Here is a 20,101-nt window from a genome sequence, read left to right as displayed (position 1 = left end):
GAATTTGGAGTGGGGTGTACTGAAAGAAGTGAGTTGGAGGAGTAGGAGAAGGGGGTGTCAGAGTGAGCAGGCAGTTCAAACTCCAGAGTTTGGAGGTGACGCAGTGATTGAGGATCACGAAGGCCAGCACAGGGGTGCTTAACCTGAGAACTTAAAAAATATGCCAGTGCCTGAGCCCTACCCGCGTGTCCTCAGGAAGACAGGCTCTTCCCAGCTTTTGAGACTCCCATTCTTAATATGTGGCTGTCTTCATCATGGCCTGAGATAGAGCTTCAGTGTTCATAGGGACTTTCTAAACAGTAGGCTAGTAGGAAGGAAGAACGGGCAAAGGGAGAATCGGCTGTCTCGTAAGACAAGTTCTGGAAGCTGCCCCATGATATTTCTGTTTACATTCATTGTGCAGAATTTGGCAGTGTGGTCATACCTAATTGGAAGGGAGATTGGGATATATAGTCTTTAGTCTTGGTAGTCTTATACCTAGCTAAACATTCCATTACTATGGAAGAAAGGAAGAGTACTTATTTCAAAACAAGCTAGTGTCCCAGCCACAGAAGGAGAGTAGATTACACAGTCTGATAATGTGATCTTCAGAGAAGCTGATAATTTTGTAGTGTAGTATCTACTCCCATCCCAGGCTCTCAGGTCAATGGGTACAAAAGGAAAAGCAACCTCCAGCTGAGAGTGATCCAATTAACTGAGTGATTTCTTAAGGGGACAACCAAGTTTCAGTTAGGGCAAGAATGGGAAGTACAGAGAAATTAATGATAGTGGGAGTTTTCCTGATGATGACATTATTTCACTACCCACTGTCATGTCTTCCTTTTCTCCTAACCAGCATATACTCCGTCATTTTAATAATCACTCCTTTGCAAATCCCCTCAATTCCCTGGTGCCTCTCTCTCTCTGTAGTACTCCTTGGAAATCCCCAACTCTGTGTAAACTCAACATCCTACTTCCTCCTCATAATATTGATAACTTACAGAGCTCAGGTGTGTATTCAGCATGGCCTGGCAACCCTGCAGCATTTCTCTTGAATGGGCCAGGTCCTGACATCTTGCTTAAGGAGCCTGTGTGTCATCTTTCTCCTTAAACTTCAAACTCCCGCTCCACTTCTACTCCCTTCAACTAGTGACCTCACTTGCCATTTCAATAAAAAAGAAATGAAGCCACTGGCAGGAGTTCCTTCACTGCCTGCTTCTGAACCCACATTGCTGCCTTCCTCCCTTCCTCCCCTTTAGGGCGGCATCTCCCTGCTTCTGTGGAAGGCTAATCTCTCTACATTGTACACTCATGCCCATCCCTTCTTGCTTTTCCAAATTCTTTTCTCCTACAAGGATATCTTCTCTCCTGGGTCACTGTCATCAACATGCACCTATATTAAAAAGGAGGCCAATAATTTTTGGCCTTACATACCTGTCCCACTACTGTTCCATTTCTTGGTTCTTTACAGCAAAACTTACAGAAACCGTTTTTGCACACATCCGCTACCTGCAATTCCTCAACCTCCTCCAGTTCTTTAACCTTCTCAAATCTGGCTTCTATTCGTACTTTACTGAAACTTCCATTTTTAAGTGTCCCTTTGTTTCCAAGAGTAGCAGCACATCTCTGTCCTTACCTAAAGCAGTGTTTGACCTCCTTAACTACCTCTTCCTTCCTAAGTCAAATTTCCTCTTGTGTTTGTGATGTCACATTCCCCCCTTGCTTTTTTTTCTTGCTCTTTAACTCCTATGTATGAGTTTTCTGTAATGGTTCTTTTCTACTAATTATATTTTATTTTTGCCTTTTAATGTATCTCATGTCAAGTTAATTTTTAGACCAGTGAGAAGAATTTTGAAGGTTAGAGGAAGCATTTTCCTCCTGAGCAGGTTCATCCATGTTGTAGCTTTTGAGAATTTCCTTCCTTTTTCAGGTTGCATAATATTCCAAGTATGTATACACCATATTTGTTTATCCATTCATCTATGGATGGATGTTTGGGTTGACTCCGCATTTTGGCTATTGTGAAGAATGCCACTATGAACATTATTAGTTTGAATCCCTGCTTACAACTCTACGCATGTACCCAGAAGTTAACCCAGAATTACTTTAGGTTTAATTTTTTGGGGAAAATACTCAAGGGATTTAAAAACCCACTAACCTATTGGAGAAAAGGACTGTTCATTTATTGCTTTATATACACCATATAGTATGTGAATGTCAGAGAAGTGGAAGTGAATCAGATGCAGCTTCTTTCAAGAAACACAGGAGGCTGGGATGAGGACCTTAGTCAACAGATGCATAAATAAAATTAGCTATTATATATTGTGTTCAGTACTGTGTAGTAAGATGTGTATAGAGTACTCTGGAAGCACCTTACAATAATAACGTTATCTAGTGTCTCTGAAGGCAAAATCTCCTTGAATGTTGTCCAAGATGGATGCTTTACCAAATTCTGCTAATAGGGTAATGGAGTAGAGAAGTTCCAGTGTACACGTTTTTGTTATACATTTAGTTTTTTAATAGCCAACACAATCCATCCGTCTTCCTTGTGATCTAAATGTTTCTCTTTTGTTTTCTCTTCCTCCAGTGGTTTTTAATTGCCAACAGATCCTACAAAGTCAGCGCAGCAAGCTCTTTTTTCTTCAGTGGTGTGTTCGTGGGTGTTTTCTCTTTCGGTCAGCTTTCAGATCGCTTTGGGAGGAAAAAAGTCTATCTCACAGGTAATCTATTAGTGTGTTCATGAACTGACTAAGAGAACTTATTTCCTTATAAAGAAATCAGAAAAATCAGGGGACAAAAATAAGAAGACCGTTTCTTTAAGGTTCTCAGGGAATTGCCACAGGCACACAGAACTGATGTTCGTGCTGCTGTCAAGAGGCCATACTGCAGCCACAGCTGATTCTGGCCAAGCATTCTAGAGCATACCTGGCATTTGCATTGTAAGCTTCTCAAAGATGATGTTGCTTTCTGCACCCTCCCCCCCAAATTCTAAGTTATATTTCTAAGGTACACAAAGATTGAGACAGTCTACTGGATCCATTTCCTTAACATCTTGTGTGTTGATTTCATTTCAGATGAGCTGCACAGGATCAACACAGTGCTCTTGACAAGTCAAGTATGAGCTAGGGTTTTTCAATTTCCAGCATTATTGTGAATAATTGAAAACTGTGTGGTTGACAGAAATCAACTTGTAACAAATAAAGAAAACCTTAGTTTTTCCTTTCGGTTTTTAAGAGAAACTGCTTAAAAAAGAAAAGAAAAGAAACAGACTCAAAATTTTAAGTTTACAAAGATTAATCTTTACAGATTAATAAACACAATTTACTACTTTCATCAAATGCTGTTTTGCTTCTGGATTATTAACTGTTGTTCCTCTCTTTCTAGGTTTTGCCCTTGACATCTTATTTGCTATTGCAAATGGATTTTCCCCCTCCTATGAGTTCTTTGCAATAACTCGCTTCCTGGTGGGTATGATGAATGGAGGAATGTCACTGGTGGCCTTTGTCTTGCTAAACGAATGTGTGGGCACCACCTACTGGGCACTCGCAGGTACTGCTTAATTTCATGCAGATACACAGGTCTATCTGTTCCAGAAAACCTTGTAGGCAACCACTTTAACCCTGAATCTGACAATGCATGTGGACGTGAGGCACTCTGTCCAGTCACTAGATTTGCTTTCCTGAGTTTGTTTGGTATGACCTTGAATGTATTCCTCTGTAGAAAGCCACCCCTGGGGCCTGCTTCACAGATGGTGTGCCTGCCCTCCATCTCACAGATTGCCTACAGGTTATTGTGAATGGGTCAGTTTCCTCAGAAGGGCACTGTCTGCTTTTCACCTTATACTGAAAAATAGTGCAGAGATAGGAAATACTAGAAACTCCTTTCTGTGAGCTTTCTTCTTATATTTTACTAAATTCTTATCTCATAAGCCTTTCCAGTTTCTTCAAGTTGGTAGATAACACTATCATAGTGTTTCTTTACTGATGTTTAAGTTCCAAAATTGAGGGCATATTTTGTTTTATTTTTAACCATTCCATCATCTTAAGAACTACATTGTAGTAAAATAAATAATTTAAAAAGGTCATTTGACTTGAAATAATGTCTTGGGAGAGTGACTGCATCTGAGACTTCACTTTGTGGGCTATAGGTTTGCAGTGACAACTTTTTGTTTGTTTTGCATTTCATTCATGTGACAACTATTGAGTACTATTGAAATTCTTGTACTAATATGGGAAACAAGTTGACCATGTGACCAATAGAAATGTGTCTGAAGGTGGGTATGTAGGAGAGAGCGCCATTTCTTTAGAACTAGTGCACAGTGCCAGCTACCTACCATTTGCTAAGCATGTGTTATGTGCTAGGTATCTCAGTAGGCATTTAGCACATTATCTGTAATATTCTCAGAGTTTACAAGTTAAGAATTTCTAACTTCATTTTATGAATGAGGAAACTAAGCCCCTAAAAGGTGAGGTGATGCACGTGTTTTCACGTAGCTGGTAACTGACAGGACTAGGATGGCAGCCTCGGTCTGCCTGGTGCCCAAGGTCACATCTTTCCTGCTGTTTTCTGACAACTCTTCTCCTGGTACTTCATTATGTCACCTCACATGAATGCTGGCCTGGTCAGTCCATTCTTTCTCACCAGTGTTGTTTTTGAAGTTGATGAGGGCTAATGTACTGAGCTGAAGACAAAGGCTAAATAATATAGACTCCTGCTCTTGTTTGTATGTTCACAGAACTACAGTCTCAGCTAAAGGATGTGTAGGTTGGAAAATTTAGGACCAGGCTGGCGGGCAAGACACACCAACTCCATCCTAACAGGGCTGGCTTCCTGCCCACATCTCGCATGGTGCTTTGTGACTCGCTTTGTGTACAGCAGCTCCCAAACCTTTTGGGGCAGGCTGCTTTTTTCTTAGCCCAGCTCCTAAGCTTAGACCAGTGAGAAAACTTCCTCTGAGTCTTCAGTTTGTATTGACACTTCAATATCATTTTTTCAAGTAGTGGGCTGAAACTTGCTGGGACTTTTCTAGAAATTAGTAATGATGGCAATCATGACCACCCACTTCATTCAGGGAAGACCCGCAAGCAGTCTCCCCTGTGAGCTTGGCTTCTCTGAAGTCCTAAATCTTGCTCATCTAGAGCCTAATGAGGACCTATTTTTCATGTACCTAGCACATTCCTCTATGAAAATATTAACATTTGAGTTTAGTTGTTCCATGAAGATGCTTCTTTACAAAAGATGTACACTGTCCCCAACCCTGCTAGATTATTTAGAATTATTCCTGTCCTGCTGCCTGTGATGAGCTAAAGAAAGACCTTCTGGTCTCTTGCTCCCTTGCCAGTCACCTATAGCCAGTGAAGAGACTCCTATTAAAGTGCTTGGACCTCCCATTCTTGTCCTTGAAACTGAATTAAATGAGGCTATTAAAATTTCTGTAGCCAAAAAAAAAAAGGTTGAAAGGAAAAAAATTGTAACAGAGGAACCAGATGGTCGCCCAAAATGTGAAGTTGAGAGAGAGTGAGAGATTCTCCAAAGGCCCGTGCACTGGGCCGCACCCGAGACACAGGTGCAATTCGGGTGGCACCAGGGCCTCCGTGGCAGGGGTTTCCCTCTTTCCTCTCCCACATGCGCTCTCTGTCCCGGAGGTTTGTCCTTGGCCTTTCTTCTCAAGCTGGTTTTTCTCTGGTACAAGATGATGCACTCCTGTGGCTTCAGATATGCTAATGAGCTGCGAGAAGGGAAAACCTGTGGAGCAGCAGGGGATTAATTGGAAGTAGCCTAATTGTTTAGAAGTAAAAGGAAATTGAAAAATTATGCTTGAGTACAAAATAATTGCATGATTTATAAAATGCTAGTAAAATATGTACAAAAAAGTGTAAGTACAAACTGAAAACATCCATTTTTGTCCAATTTGCAATAAACAAAAGAAAATACTGAAGTATGAAATTTTTATATTAATGTTTATTGTTTAATTACTTTCTTAAATTAATATCTATAACCAAAAAAAATTGGTGTTCATGACCAAAAAAAAGAAATCAAGAAATCGTACTGTACAAGTCAAACATAAAGAATACTGCTAGTCTTACCACCTAGCGGCCACTGCGATGTGTCCTTCCAGAGCTTGTCCTTCGCATATCTGTTCCACAATATCCATTTACCAAACAGACCCTGCCATGTGGTGGCCACTGCATTTTTAGGCATTCAGGATAAAAGGGTAGACAAGACAGGGGTAGGGTAGCAAAGGTCCATGCTCTCATGGAGCTTATGTTTTAATAAGGAAAGGCAGAACAAATATGGGGTAATTTCAGAAAATTGTAAGTACAGTGAAGAACAATTAAACAATGTAATGGACCAAACAATAATTGTGGGGGATAGTTACTTTAGTAGGGTAGTTACAGAAAAACCTCTATGTAGGTGTTTGATCTAAGATGTGAATGCTGAAGACAACTTAGGCATGTGAGGTTCTGGTTCTGGAAGAACATTTAGCCAGGTGAAATAGCAAGAACCAAGGCCCTGTGGCAGGAATGAGCTTCTTTGAGGGCCTGGAAGGGTGCCTGTGGCTGCAGTGTGGGGTCAGGGAGAGAGAGAGAGAGGAGAGAGCAAGTTGGAGCAACCAGATGATGTAGGGCCCATGGTAAGCCAAAAGGGGGATTTGTTTTTATTTGATGTTCAGTGGGAAGCCAGTGGGAGAACTAAATATAGCAGTGATAGGATCTTATATACAGAACATGACTCTGGTAGGTGTGTGGAATGGGTCACAGAAGAGCAGAAGTAGAAACTGAGGGATCATTCAGGAGGCTGTTTTGGTTGCCCCCGTGAAGTGCAGTGGTGGGTTAGACAAGGTGAGGGCAGTGGAGGCAGAGGGGAGCAGACCCATTTGACCTGGATTTGGGTTGGAACATGACTTGCTAAAGGATAAGAGCCAGGAGAGAAGAGGGAATCAAGGTGACTTCATGGCTTTGCTTGAAAACTGGATGGATTGATGTACCATTTACAGAAGTGAAGTCACAGCTGTATACCATTTCCTGACCAGCTAAAATTTAGCTTTTATTAATGCAAACTGAGCAGCAATAGTAGCAGACGTGAAATTAAAATAAGCAGAAAAGAAATCTGAAAAACAAGATAAATACATACAGGCCCATAAACAGTTACAAAGCCACTGCTGGTACTCCAGATCACATCTACATCTCTACATCTTAACCTTCTTGTCATTTCCAGGCACACAGGTACAGCTTCTTGCTGGACATTAGATAGGAATGTCTATTAGCCCCTCAAAAAAAAATTATTGCTTTTGAAAACCTAACATCTCTATCATCTCCTGGGACCTCTGCTTATGGTAATGCCATCACAATACTTAAGGTCATTCAACTAGGTACATTTAAATCGTTTCCTTTTGTTCATCATATCTAATTGATACCAAGACTTACTGATTGTAAGTAACAGAGTCAACTCTGATGAGCTTACATATTGCAAATCATTTGGTTAACCTGACTGAACTGCTGAGGACCAAGGCTTCAGAGAGGCCTAGAACCAGGAAGTCAGATGCTTTGCATCTCTATTCCCCATCCTCTCTCAGAAGCTTCCTCTGCTCAGTCAGGGAGGGGACCCAGCAGCTTTCAGGTCACATCACCAAGGCCAGTATTTAAAATCCTGGGTAAGAGCTATGAATGGTGCAGCTGGGGGTCCTGCAGTTAGGCCAAGTATGATTGGCAGCCCCTGCTTGAACTGCAAGGATGAAGTAGGACAGATCCCCTCTCTAAAAAAGGAATTAGATAGGAGTGATGGTAGACAATATTTTGTAACAGATACCACAGGAGGCACAAGATGGCTTTTGGGGGAAAGTTAATAGATAAAATGGACAATACTCAATTATAGTAGAACAATATAATCAGCATTTGTGTACCATGTGTTATTTCATCTGACCCTAACATCTACCCTTTGAGGTAGGTATTGTCTCACTGATGAGTAACCAGGTTCAAATCATATTTAATGATTTGCCCAAGGTCGCACAGCAGCATGTGGTGGAACTAGGGTCTGAAAGTGGTCCCTCTGAAACAGTCCCAGCCTGGGGGCTGTCTTTTGCCTACATCGTTGTCAGTGGACACTGAATGCTCAGAACTGTTGTGAACAAGGACAAAAAGCCTGCTCTTGGAAGCCAGGTGCTATCTGATGCACTATAATTAATCTGTCATAGCTATTGATTATCTTAAATTTCCAGGGAAATCACCCTGTCCCCATTCCCTTACTTATCAGACCACATGTTCTGGTTGGTGGTCTGAGCACACTGAACATGCTGCCACCTCAGTTCTCCTTTTTGCTTCCCCCATTTCCTCACTAGGGCAAAGAGTATCCAAGTAATTGTTGTTATAGATTGATAATTATGGAAAAGAATAGAAGAGAACATTTATTTTATAGGGTCATTGTAGAAAATTCTTGTAACAAGATCAACAGAGTCCTTTCGTAATGGGATGCCCACCTTTCCCTCAAAAGGTGGAGAGAGGAATGGTACAGCATGCAGGCTCCCCAGTCAGACCAACCAGGATGTGATCCCGCTGCCACTTGCAACTCCTTGCCCTAACCTCTCTGAGCTATTTCCTGACTTTGTATATGGCCAATAATGGTACCTGCTTTATAGGACAATGTATGTAAAAGGCTGTGCTCAGTAAACACTAGCTATTGCCCCTGCTAATAGCAATAGTAGCAAACCTGGAAAGTGTGTCAGAGGTATAGAATTTGTAGGCATATTGGATATGCCAGTGGATTTAATACCCATTTCAGTATTTATTTCAAAAGACATAGATTTCTTAACAATCCCATGGTTGATTTTTTTTCTGTCACGTTGCTGGCAAAAACCCATCCCTCATGGAGCTTATATTCTATGGAGGAGAGACAGACAGGAAACAAATACATATAAAATATCATATATCCAATGGTAATAAATTAAGTAGGGAGAACTGCAGAGTAGGATGTTATTTAAGATAATAATTCAGGCACAGCCTCTGTGATAAAGATGAAGTAATGCAATAACCTAGTGACCTAAGAGCCTTACTGCCATACAGCAAAAAATATTTCTAAGCTTCAGTATGTGTTCATGTTGGTACAGCATTCAATGCAGAAAGCATTTGCACAAACCCTGAAAATTCATTTTGGCTACATGTAGTTTGTTTTTGTCTTTTGTCCTTCTTCCTTGCCCACTAATTTGCTGACTCTCTTATGTTTTTGTCATCTGGTGCTTGATATTTGTGTAGGTTTTTCTTTTCTGCTGAAGGCAATGGCTCTGTGACAGGGGCTGGAAATGATGGTGCAGACAGTGCCCTCTCCAGTAACAGCTCTCCTTTCCCTGCATTAGGATCGATTGGTGGCCTCTTCTTTGCAGTTGGCATCGCCCAGTATGCCCTACTGGGTTACTTCATCCGCTCCTGGAGGACCCTAGCTGTTCTGGTTAACCTGCAGGGAACAGTGGTCTTTCTCTTATCTTTGTAAGTAGTTAATTTAATAAGCAAAAGGAATGTCTTAAGAGAATGCGGGTCAATGAGTGGCGTTATTCCCTTTCAGGAGTTTGCCTGAACTGACTTTGGTGAAGAACTAAATTCCACAAGTGCTCCAGTGCTTGGCAGCTGCTGGAAACAGAGATACTTAACTAATTCAGAGTGCAGGTATCCCTCATTTAAAGTAACCTCTCAATACACTGCATTTTAACCTTCAAATTGTTGATGTAAGGTGCCAATTTCTTTTTTAACCGAATGCCTCAAGCTTAAAGAATTTTAGGCTGGTGAGATCATGTGCTAGGTATGCAACTGAGGTTTGATGTTATAGGACAGTCATCATATTGACTATGTAGTGGCAACAATTCATCCTACAGATGAGGACCACTTCAGGGCCTCTAAATGTGGGTGCAGAAAGAATCTCAGATACAGGAAAAGTCCTGAGAATGCCTGGGCTCTAGCAGTAAAAGGATTATCCCCTGGTCAGGTCAGGGTTCTACAACTTGCTCAAACGTCACACCAGGCTGCTCTAAATGCTCTAAGACAAGACTCCACCTGGGCATTTCAATCACAGAATCTTTGAAAGAAATAAAATTTTCAGCCAATAATACCAGGTTTCTTCTGTGCCATAAAGTAAGGAATACCTGTAGTAGAATTTTCACTCCGAGTTTTAATTTAGCAGTTCTTTATTCAAGTTCTACTAATGGAGATTTGGTGAGGACTGCACTGCCATTCGTTTTCATACTCTCTTTGAAACTAGGAGAATTAAGTACAAAAATGAATATAATAGAGTTAACCCATATTTAAGAAAGCAAAATGTATTAAATATATTTAATTATGTGATTTGGAGTGAGATTACTTTAGTAGAAAGGGAATCTAACAATATTTTATTAGTTTGTGTCTTGTAAATTTTGGAATAAATGGGTACCTTGTATAGTCCTTGAGTTAATAAGCATTCTTGTAAATATTGGTAGAAACATGAATGTTCTCTTAAATATTTAATAAACCTCATAGTTCTCAATCAAATCTGGCCCTCATCTTTTGTTCAGTAGTAGAGTGAGTTTGATGGATGGTCCAAGCCATTCTGCCTTTCTTTTTCTGAATGTGTAGCCTGAGTTTGTCAATGCCTAGGACTAGGTGGGAAATATACAGTGGGAAATGAACTCAGGTCATGAGAAATAGGAAACAGAAAAAAGCATGTAAAATTACAATAATTTATTCCACTAGGCCTAGAATGTACAGCTTCTCACAGTTGGCCTCCAATTTATCTTTCCTGATTTCCTCACATCTCACTTCCCATACCCATGCCCTTGGTGTTCCAGGCACACCGAGCTGCCTGTTGGTTCCAGTATACATCTTATGCTTTTCTGCTTCTGTGCCTCCTACTCAATGCTGCATTTGCCCTTTCAGTGGTCTTCTCTCCATTTCTTCTTCCTTAATAATAGCCTTCCAGTTTGCCCAAATGCCACTCTTTGCAAATTTGTCTTGATTGGACCTCCAGCTACAGGTCACTCTCTTTTCTGAATTCTATAGCACTTCACCGTAATCTTCGATGGCCCTCTTATTTCTGCCTCATACTGGAGCCCAGCTCTCTTCATACACCAGGAGCTCCCTGACAGCAGCAGGCTCTCTCCTCAGTTACATGTCCCCCAGCACCAAAACCCAGAGCCTTCTACACAGTAGGAGGCCCTTCATATCCACTGGACTGATGGCAGCACAAAAACACTCAGAATTAGCTTTCAGAATTAGCCATCAGCAACATAAGGAAAAATCACATTGTCTAAGTCATACCTTGTTTGTTTGTTTTATTAGAAACATTATTAGTTAACTGAAATTCTTAGCTCAATTCGCAGTTCTTTAATTTGAATAGTTTTGTTTTAAAAATCACTGCCCCATTAATTTACAAAGGTTTCTACTTTTTAGGAAGTTCAAAGAACATTTCTGAGTAGAGGCAACACTGTCAAATTAGCAATGTAGCTTCTGAAGGCTGCCAGGGCAGCATGCAGAGGACAGCAAGTGCTTTTTCTTTCAAAAACATGTCTTACTGTTTGGTATGCAAAATCTCCCTTTGTTAGAATTTCTATTCCCAGATCCTCCAATTGACAGCCAGGTGAACCTTCATAGCAGTAACCTTATTGGCTTCTCAAAATACAGAGAAATATCAGGTCCTATGTTTACATAATCAAGATAAACCCTTTCTCAAGTATCAAATATTATATAGGAAAATGACTTATCAAGCTTTAAAAGTAATTTTTATTGCTTATAAACTGTTCTGCAAAGACAGAGATGTTTATGGAGAGGGAGAAATGATTTAAATTACCCAAAGAGAATGACCTAATATTTTGGCTATTTCCTTATTGTCTTTTTCTCTCTCCTTACAGTCTTCCTCAGTTTTAACTTTTGTTATGATGACTTCCTAGTATCTCACTTGTTTTTCTATTTCAAGTGGACTCTCTATATTCATCCCAATAGTCTTCTTTTATGTTCTTTGTATTTGTATTTAGACTGAATCAGGTGTTTTGCATAGCACCTCATGTGCAGCCCTGTGGATAGGGCCAGTTGGTCCAACTGATGACTGGCAGACCTGATGTCCAACAGGACAATATATTTACTTGATTATTTAATTGTGTATCAGTGACAATAATCAGTGGCAATGGAGAAGTAAATAAAGGGATCTTTCACAATGTTATAGAAGGCCTTTGTTCTTGCTTTTGTTGACAAATGTTGTGTGAATATTCTCTCCTCAGTAGCAAAATTCCTAGGAAAAGTCCTGCCTTTACATTTCTATTGTCTCTTCTTTTCATCACCTATTACATTGTACAGTACAAAATGAACATGTTCAGTAAACGCTTATTCACTGACCAGCTGTCCATGAGTTCCAAATTCTGTAATTTTTATTGCCAATCCACTGTCCATGCAAAGCATGGCAAACTCTAAAAGGCATCTTAAATAGCCAATGTTATTTATACAAAATGCATTTTAAGCAAATAATATCAAATTAAATCAAAAGGTACTTGATGTTGTGTTTAGTAAGCAAGACTTCTATGTTCTGCCGAACTTTGTCTTTGAAAAGTCCTCTAAGTCTATATAGTGTGAAGAAGAGAAAGTAGACATAATATCCAAGTCTTGAAACTGTTGGAAGATATCAGTGGCAATATAAATGTTCAATACTTTATAGGTCTATTAGAAAATAACTGTTGTTTTACAACTGGAATTAACCAGAAAATACCTTAGTTCTTTAAGGTCTTGAGGGTTCAGGAATAACCTTAGGACCTATTGAAGCAAGTATGTCAGCTGATTGAAGCATTTTGAAGTAGTAAACACTCAAAAGTAGTTAAGATAAAAAAAATAAAAAAAAAGTAGTTAAGATGTGATAAACCTTTTAAATTTTTATATGTAGTCTCAAAATAATCCCTCTCCTTAATAGTGTATCACTGTATTAAACACTTCTTTAAAATTAGTTTTTTCTGAAAAGATAATAAAGATTTTTATCTTCTCCGTGAGGCTTTTTTAGAACTTAAAAAACCTACTATCTCTACAGTATTATTCTAACAACACTTGGCTATGATTTAGAGCTGAATCTCTAATGCATGCCTTATTAAGAATTTATATTACATAATACAATTGTGTTGTATATAATAATAATTGTATCATTATTGTATAATAAAATTGTATAATGCTAAGGTATTATAGACTCAACTTGCCATTTGTATATTAAGTGTGCTTAAAAGTAAAGGCACGCTATTTACCTTTTGGAAATGTGTTCTTGATTTCCCCTCCTAAAGTAGGCCACCAGTTAACGCTGGCATGATGTTGAAAGTAGTCCTCTCTCTCTCTCTTCCTTATGTCACTGGGAGAGTCAAACTTCAAACCCAACATGGAATCAGGTTGTGGTGAGGGAATCCCCTTACTGCGTAGGTGAACTGTCTCCTTCTTGTGCACATACGCCTATATGAATATACAGCCTTCAATGACATCTCTTTCAGATTCGTTCCTGAATCACCTCGTTGGTTATACTCCCAGGGTCGGCTGAGTGAGGCTGAAGCAGCTCTGTACCTCATTGCCAAGAGGAACCGCAGGCTCAAGTGTACGTTCTCGCTAACACATCCAGCCAACAGGAATTATAAGGAGAGAGGAAGTTTCCTGGACCTGTTCCGTTCCCGGATCCTTCTGGGGCACACCCTGACCCTGATGTGCATCTGGTAATTATATCTAAGGGGATTTTTGTTGGTCTTCAGCTCAGGTTGCCAAAGGTCTATTGACAGCTATGTTCCTTCTTCAGGGTTACAGAAAATGTTACATCTTTTGTCAGCATGTGGTGGTCTTCACAGGAACAAGGCACTGCCCCCTCAGTGCCTGGGGCTATGCTCCCCTCTGCTTTCCCAGTACTCTCCCCTTCCAGGGAGGGAATGGTGGTGCCTGACAGCAAGTTTACTGAGCCTAAGTAAGTAGATATCAGGAGCACATCTTTGCTCAGGAGGCATTTAATGTAAATATATAAATCCCCCATCCCCCCAAAAAAGAAAAAGCAAGCAAGCATACCAGAAACAGACATTTCTAAATAGGACTTTAGAAATACCTAGCTTTGTTTTTGGCACCAAGCAGTTGGAGAGCACATTCTAACTGCACTTTGCATGGTGTTCCCACTTGCTCACTCACTGACGGGGGTAGGCTAGGTAATGTCCTGTGTGCAGATGGGACCCCAGAGTATGAACTGATGGACTCAAAACCAATATGCAAATCAGTGAATGAACCGATTAGCACTCTCTGAACCTGATTTTCTAGTTGAGCTTATCATAATCTGCCTCCCAGAATGCTCCCAGTATTAGTGTAAATTACATTGAATGGTTCAAGATTTTTTTTAACTGATTTTTTTTTTTTTTATTGAAGGGTAGTTGACACACAGTATTACATTAGTTTCAGGTGTACAACACAGTGATTCAACATTTATATACATGATAATTCTAGGTACCAGCTATCACCATACCAAGTTGTTAACAATATTTTGACTATATTCCTTATGCTATACATTACATCCCGGTTACTTATTTATTTTACAATTGGAAGTGTGTGTGTGTATATATATATATATATACATATATATATAATTTTGTGTGTGTGTGAGGGCATCTCTGTATAGGGGGGTCAGTGCTCAATGCACAATCATTAATCCACACCAAGCCTAATTTTCGTCAGTCTCCAATCTTTTGAAGCTTAACGAACAAGTTCTTACATGGAGTACAAATTCTTACTTAGTGAATAAGTTACATGGTGAACATTACAGGGGCAGTCATCACAGAAGCTTTCAGTTTTGCTCATGCATTATGAACTCTAAACAGTCAGTTCAAATATGAATACTCATTTGGTTTTTATACTTGATTTATATGTGGATACCACATTTCTCTCTTTATTATTATTATTTTTAATAAAATGCTGAAGTGGTAGGTAGATAAAAGATAAAGGTAGAAAACATAGTTTAGTGTTGTAAGAGAGCAAATGTAGATGATCTGGTGTGTGCCTGTAGCCTATGTGTTAATCCATGCTAGTCACGGGCAATAAAACATCCACATATGCGGAAGATTTCTCTCAGAACAGGGGGGGTGAGGTTCTAAGCCTCACCTCTGTTGATCCCCAATTTCTCACCTGATGGCCCCCCTGCGACTGTGCCTGTTTAGGTTGTTCCTCCCTTGAGGAATCCTACCCGTCTCTGGCTAACCAGTCATCTTCCGGGGCCATACAGGGAAATGTTAAGTTGGTAAGTGAGAGAGAAGCCTTATTGTTTGAAAAGGTTAGCTTTTTACTTCTTTGCATATTTATGCCCTGTGGCTTCTATGCCCAGTATTTGTCTTGAGGTGTCTTTACCACTTGGAAGAATTATGATACTCGGTAAATTCGATATATGGCACGAATTCTATTTAAGGGTTGTAATTAGGAAGGAAGAAGAAAAGCTATAGAAGTAGCAGGCGGAAGAAAACCTGGGGAGATTGATTATTTCTTTGACATACCTTCTTGTAGAGTAACTTCAGCATGTATAGTTTTTAAACTACTCAGTAAATTGTGCACACACATTAACATAATAGGAGTATAGTTACGTAACCAAAGCATACCTGTAATTACCAGCCATCTCCAGTGAAACCAAGAAAACCAGTTAGGCACCTTAGGCATTTGTGAAAACTTATCTATGATATGGTGGATAATGTCCAACTGAACTTGAACAGTCTGAGAGAATTCAGATAAATTAAAACAACCCATTCCTGGGGACTGTTCACATCCCATATGTTCTTTTAACAGTAGATTGTCTGTAGTTGTAAGATTTTGGAGCGCTACAACTTGCACTTTTCCTAATTCTTGGTTGAGTTCCAACAGTGTAGATCCAGTCAAATTTGTTGTTTTACTGTATGCACAGGCCAGCTTAGATATCTCCTTCTTCATTCCCATGGCAAGTCCAGGAATTGGTGGGATGAATGCATCTACACCTGTAGCAGTGCATGGATCTTTGTTGGGGGTTTTTTTGTTGATCATCTTCTGGCATGAGTCCTCCCGAGAGTGCTGATGTTGAAAGTTCTTTTTCATATCGTATCTTAGTTTTTTTTTTACCTGATTTTAAAATATTTTATTACATAATCTTTTCATGGCACCATCAGGAGTAACAGAAAACATTATTCCCAATTCCTGACCACATCCTGAAAAATATACATTTGTATTTATATATTTATATCAATACTCCACCCCATCCCATAATCCCACCACCTATTGTAGGTCTTTTGCTTAAAGCAATAAACTATTCTCTCAGGTAAGAAAATATATATGGAAGCTAAATGAAGTAATAATTATTAGATTGAGTAGGGGGGACAGCTTGATCATGGGGGCCAGGAGAAAGGGAAGTCCAGGCTAGGCAGGGTGTGTCACTGGGGTCCAGGAGAGGAGGAGGACAGTGTATATAAAAAGGCAGCATCAGGTAGGTGGACTCTGGTGTCCTTGGTCCATTAGGAGATGGCTTTTGCCTTAGGAAGGAAGGCTTCCCAGTACTTTGCCATCTGCTGCTGTGAATACAGGAGTGTCTCAAGGTACTTGATCATGTGATTTTTGAAGTCCTTGGATTTCTCTTTCTCAAATTGTATGACTTCTTTTCGGACCACAGTTGAAATCCTTTTGAAGTCCCTTTCATACTGAGTCACCTGAGACTCGCACCCTACAATCTCATCCTTAGCCTGCTGCAGCTTGTCGGGCTTGCTGGCCCACAGCAGGCAAGCCTCAGCCTCCCGCTTCTTCTGCAGTGTGGCTTGAGCATCCTGCCAGCGATGCCATGTCTTCATGTGCTAGTCGAAGGCAGCACAGACTATGGCCAACAGGAGAATGTAGTCACTCAGGAGCTCGACAAGGAGGAAGAAGTCACTGGTGGCCTGTTCCTGGTGGAGCTGCTCAATTTTTTCTTCCACCTCAGCCAGTTGGGAGAGTGCCCGTGACAACAATGTGCTGTCCTCAGAGCTCCCAAGCATGGCTAGATGCTTTGCAGACTAGGCTGTGTTCAGTGTTAGCTCTTTCCTATGGTTGACTAGAGTGAAGAGTGAAGTTGTGAAAAGGGGAGAAATGCGTGGGTAATACTTATGATTTGTGAAGTACACATGTGTTTTAAATCTACATTCTGTTAGGATGCCAATATTGTCTGGTCCAGTATTGGGTGTGAACATAGTATTTATTGGCTTAAAGGACTGTTATGCTATGGTTTGTACATATTTGCCATGAAGGCTGAGTGGAAACCTGCATTTTCATGTGGGGATAAAGAAGAGTAAGTTTACATGAAAGTGGTCTTATATGTAAAGCTGAAAAGAACCATAGATTCAGAACAGGAAGCTCTGAGGTCATTTTTCTACATCATGATTGTCTTTTCCTACTCAGACAAGCACTGGCTGCCACCTGGATGGTCAGGGACCAGGTCACACCAACCGCTACCTTCCCCACTGAGCCAGCACAGTGTTGGACTGTCACAGATGCAGAATAAATGGTGAACCAGGGACACGAGCTTGGTGGCATGGAGATCAAGGGAACCTTTAAAAGCCTAACCTGGCAACCACACAGGAGCTACTAATTTGGGCCCTACCTGTTGCAAAAACCACACAGAGCCCCACAGAGCTGTGCTTTCTCCTGCCGTGTGGGCAGCTAGCCACACCCTCTGCCTGGAAGGATGTGCCCACTTCTTGGAGATTACTTCTTCTTATCCAGTTTGTATTTTTTCGAGGAATATTAATTTGTGATTTCTGGCCTTCAGGGGATAAAAAATATACAAACAAATAAACTAGACTTAGAGCCAGGGAGGATGTCCCTGTTTATTTTATATCTTACACAGCCAAAGGAGCTCTTCTCAAATAAACTTCTTCCCCCTGGGCTTAGAATGTTAAAATAATGATAATAGAGACAATATCACTCCACATACTACTGTTCTTTTTGAAGATGCTATAAAATTCTAAAATCTTTTGTGGGATCTGTTATTGAAGAAAGTCTTAACTGGAGAGTAAAATTATCCCTTTGTGTTCAACCTCTGTTCCTTTGGTTATTTCCCATGATAGTACCTCTTTAAATAGTTCTTTGATACCCTAAATATACTGTTAAATATTATGCAAGCATTAAAAAAATTTTTTGTGGCCTATCAAAAGGATTTTAATAGCTGCAATTATGCATCCGAATGACCAACTCTGCCATTAAGGAAACTTGAAAGGAGAGCCCCCACCTTGGGCCCACAGGCCTTCTTTGCCCATGCTCTCCCCATTCTCTGTCACCACCAGCTGATGACTAAACTCTCTAGCATCCTTAACTGGCGTTGTCTATTTGTGCTGGATTTGCTACCATCACAGCTTGGTTTAAATATGTATGTGTGTGTTTCCTTGGCTGGAATTACTTCACTGGAATTTCTATTTTCAATGCAGAGAAGACACACGTGACACATACAACACATTAGCAATAGCATCGTGTAGGAAGAGGGTGAGAAATCAAAACCTCCATAGCCCATGAGGTCTTTGAAATAAAAGAGTTTATGGAGCCTTTGCAGATGCAGGCCAGATAAGGACTAAGTCCTGAGGCAGGAGGTTGCTGCTTCACCAGTAACAAGGCCAGTAGTTAGCAGAAACAACTTGTTCACCAGACTCAAGAAACGGCACATTTTTGAGTGGTCTCCAGGAAAGAAAGTTTTTAAAATTTACACTGGCTACAGATAAGAAAGGTGAGCTAACACGAAGTGGGGAAAGTCCTGGGATAGGTGGTGAGTCCACAGAGAAGGCTTGTGGGTTGGTTGATAAAGGTCAGGTACCATTCACTCACAAGGGGAATGCCGTGGTCCTGGGGGCCTCCTAGATGATTGCTGAAATGACTTCATCCAGGAACATGGAGTTTCTGGTTAGCTATGGGCCTGCGCCTGTTGACTGATGACCTTCCCTTGCCTCTCTCTCTTATACTCTGGTCCTATGTCTCTTAATTTAGGGCATTTCAGAATTTTTCCTTATCAAGGATCTCTACTACAGATAGAAAGGATTTTTAAAATATTTTAGTAAACTACCTGGGTTTAAATTTGTTTAGCCAGCTGCTTACAGGCAGGTGAGTGTCACTTTGCATCTGTACATGTGTTGCCCAGGCTACGACTCTGCTCATCACCCTGAGTGTAAGAGTGACAGCTCTGTGCAGTAAGAAGTCATGGGAAGTGTCTGCTGCCCTGGCTCAGCAGCCAGAAAGGTCTGACCCTCTAAGCAGTGCAGCTCCAGGCATCTCCCTTCCTTGCTTCCCATCTCTCTCCTGGTTTACTGTAGCCCATTCTTAATAGCCTAGGGCACTTGGCCTACTAGGCTGTTTTGGCAGAGTTGGAAAGGAAGCTTTCTCTTTCCTGTTTGATCTCATCACAGCCTCAGCTCATTGGACTTTTCCTAAGGAAAACTAAAGAGAAGCAATTGGGAACTTCCCCAAATAAACACTTGTCAAAGTGAATTGCAAAAACAGAAAAACTGATGAACTTCCAAAACCCAAGTGTTTTACTGTTTGTATAGAAATTCCTGGTTTACAAAATGTCATATTCTAGTAAAGTCTAGTTTTAGGGTTTCATTTCTGTTTGTTCTCTTATGTTTTCTTTTTAATAATGTGGTCAAGTAGACACAGAAGTTCCTGTTACTCCCTTTACTCTGGTTTGAGGAAGCCACAGCTTAGAGCTTCAGGGTGGCACTGATTTTGGCTAAGCTCCTGGGCTCCATAGTTCCTGGGCTACAGGAGGTAGGCTCAGGGCCCAGCATGATGCCTGTCCCCCAGGAGGCGCTCCCTAAGTGTTCCTGCAATGACATGCAGAAATAAAGTAGTGGTTTTTTAAAGGTTTCTCCCCCAGCTTATCCTCCTAGAAGATTCTGCCTCTGCCACACACCTTGTCTTCTCTTTCCTGTTCTGGGTATCTGCAGCATATGCTTCCACTGAATGCTGGGTGGGGTTGAGAACCTGGTCTGAGAATTGGGGTGCCAGTCATTTCTGGCCTGCTGGTGACCCACTGATGGTCCACTCACTTCTCAGTGCATGTTCTCAACACCATCCTCTGTTGGCTTTCTGCATAGAAGTTCTTTTTCTGGAGCCATTTTGATAATATTATAACAATTGGCTAAGCAAGTGTT

The 20,101-nt window shown here is 40.7% G+C and overlaps 1 protein-coding gene across 2 annotated transcripts in view; it reads left to right on the top strand.

The window, feature by feature from the left end:
- SLC22A15 (solute carrier family 22 member 15) overlaps positions 1–20,101 on the top strand; it is an 89,397-nt gene that overhangs the window by 34,082 nt on the left and 35,214 nt on the right. For both annotated transcript variants that reach the window (XM_057500496.1, XM_057500497.1), the window contains exons 3-6: positions 2,567–2,699; positions 3,364–3,528; positions 9,329–9,458; positions 13,451–13,666. In XM_057500496.1, coding sequence (XP_057356479.1) covers positions 2,567–2,699; positions 3,364–3,528; positions 9,329–9,458; positions 13,451–13,666 — 644 coding nt within the window. The remainder of the gene's footprint in view (positions 1–2,566; positions 2,700–3,363; positions 3,529–9,328; positions 9,459–13,450; positions 13,667–20,101) is intronic.

The sequence above is a fragment of the Manis pentadactyla genome, chromosome 4 (assembly GCF_030020395.1).
Source record: "Manis pentadactyla isolate mManPen7 chromosome 4, mManPen7.hap1, whole genome shotgun sequence".
NCBI lineage: Eukaryota > Metazoa > Chordata > Mammalia > Pholidota > Manidae > Manis > Manis pentadactyla.
This window is presented reverse-complemented; position numbering and strand designations above follow the sequence as displayed.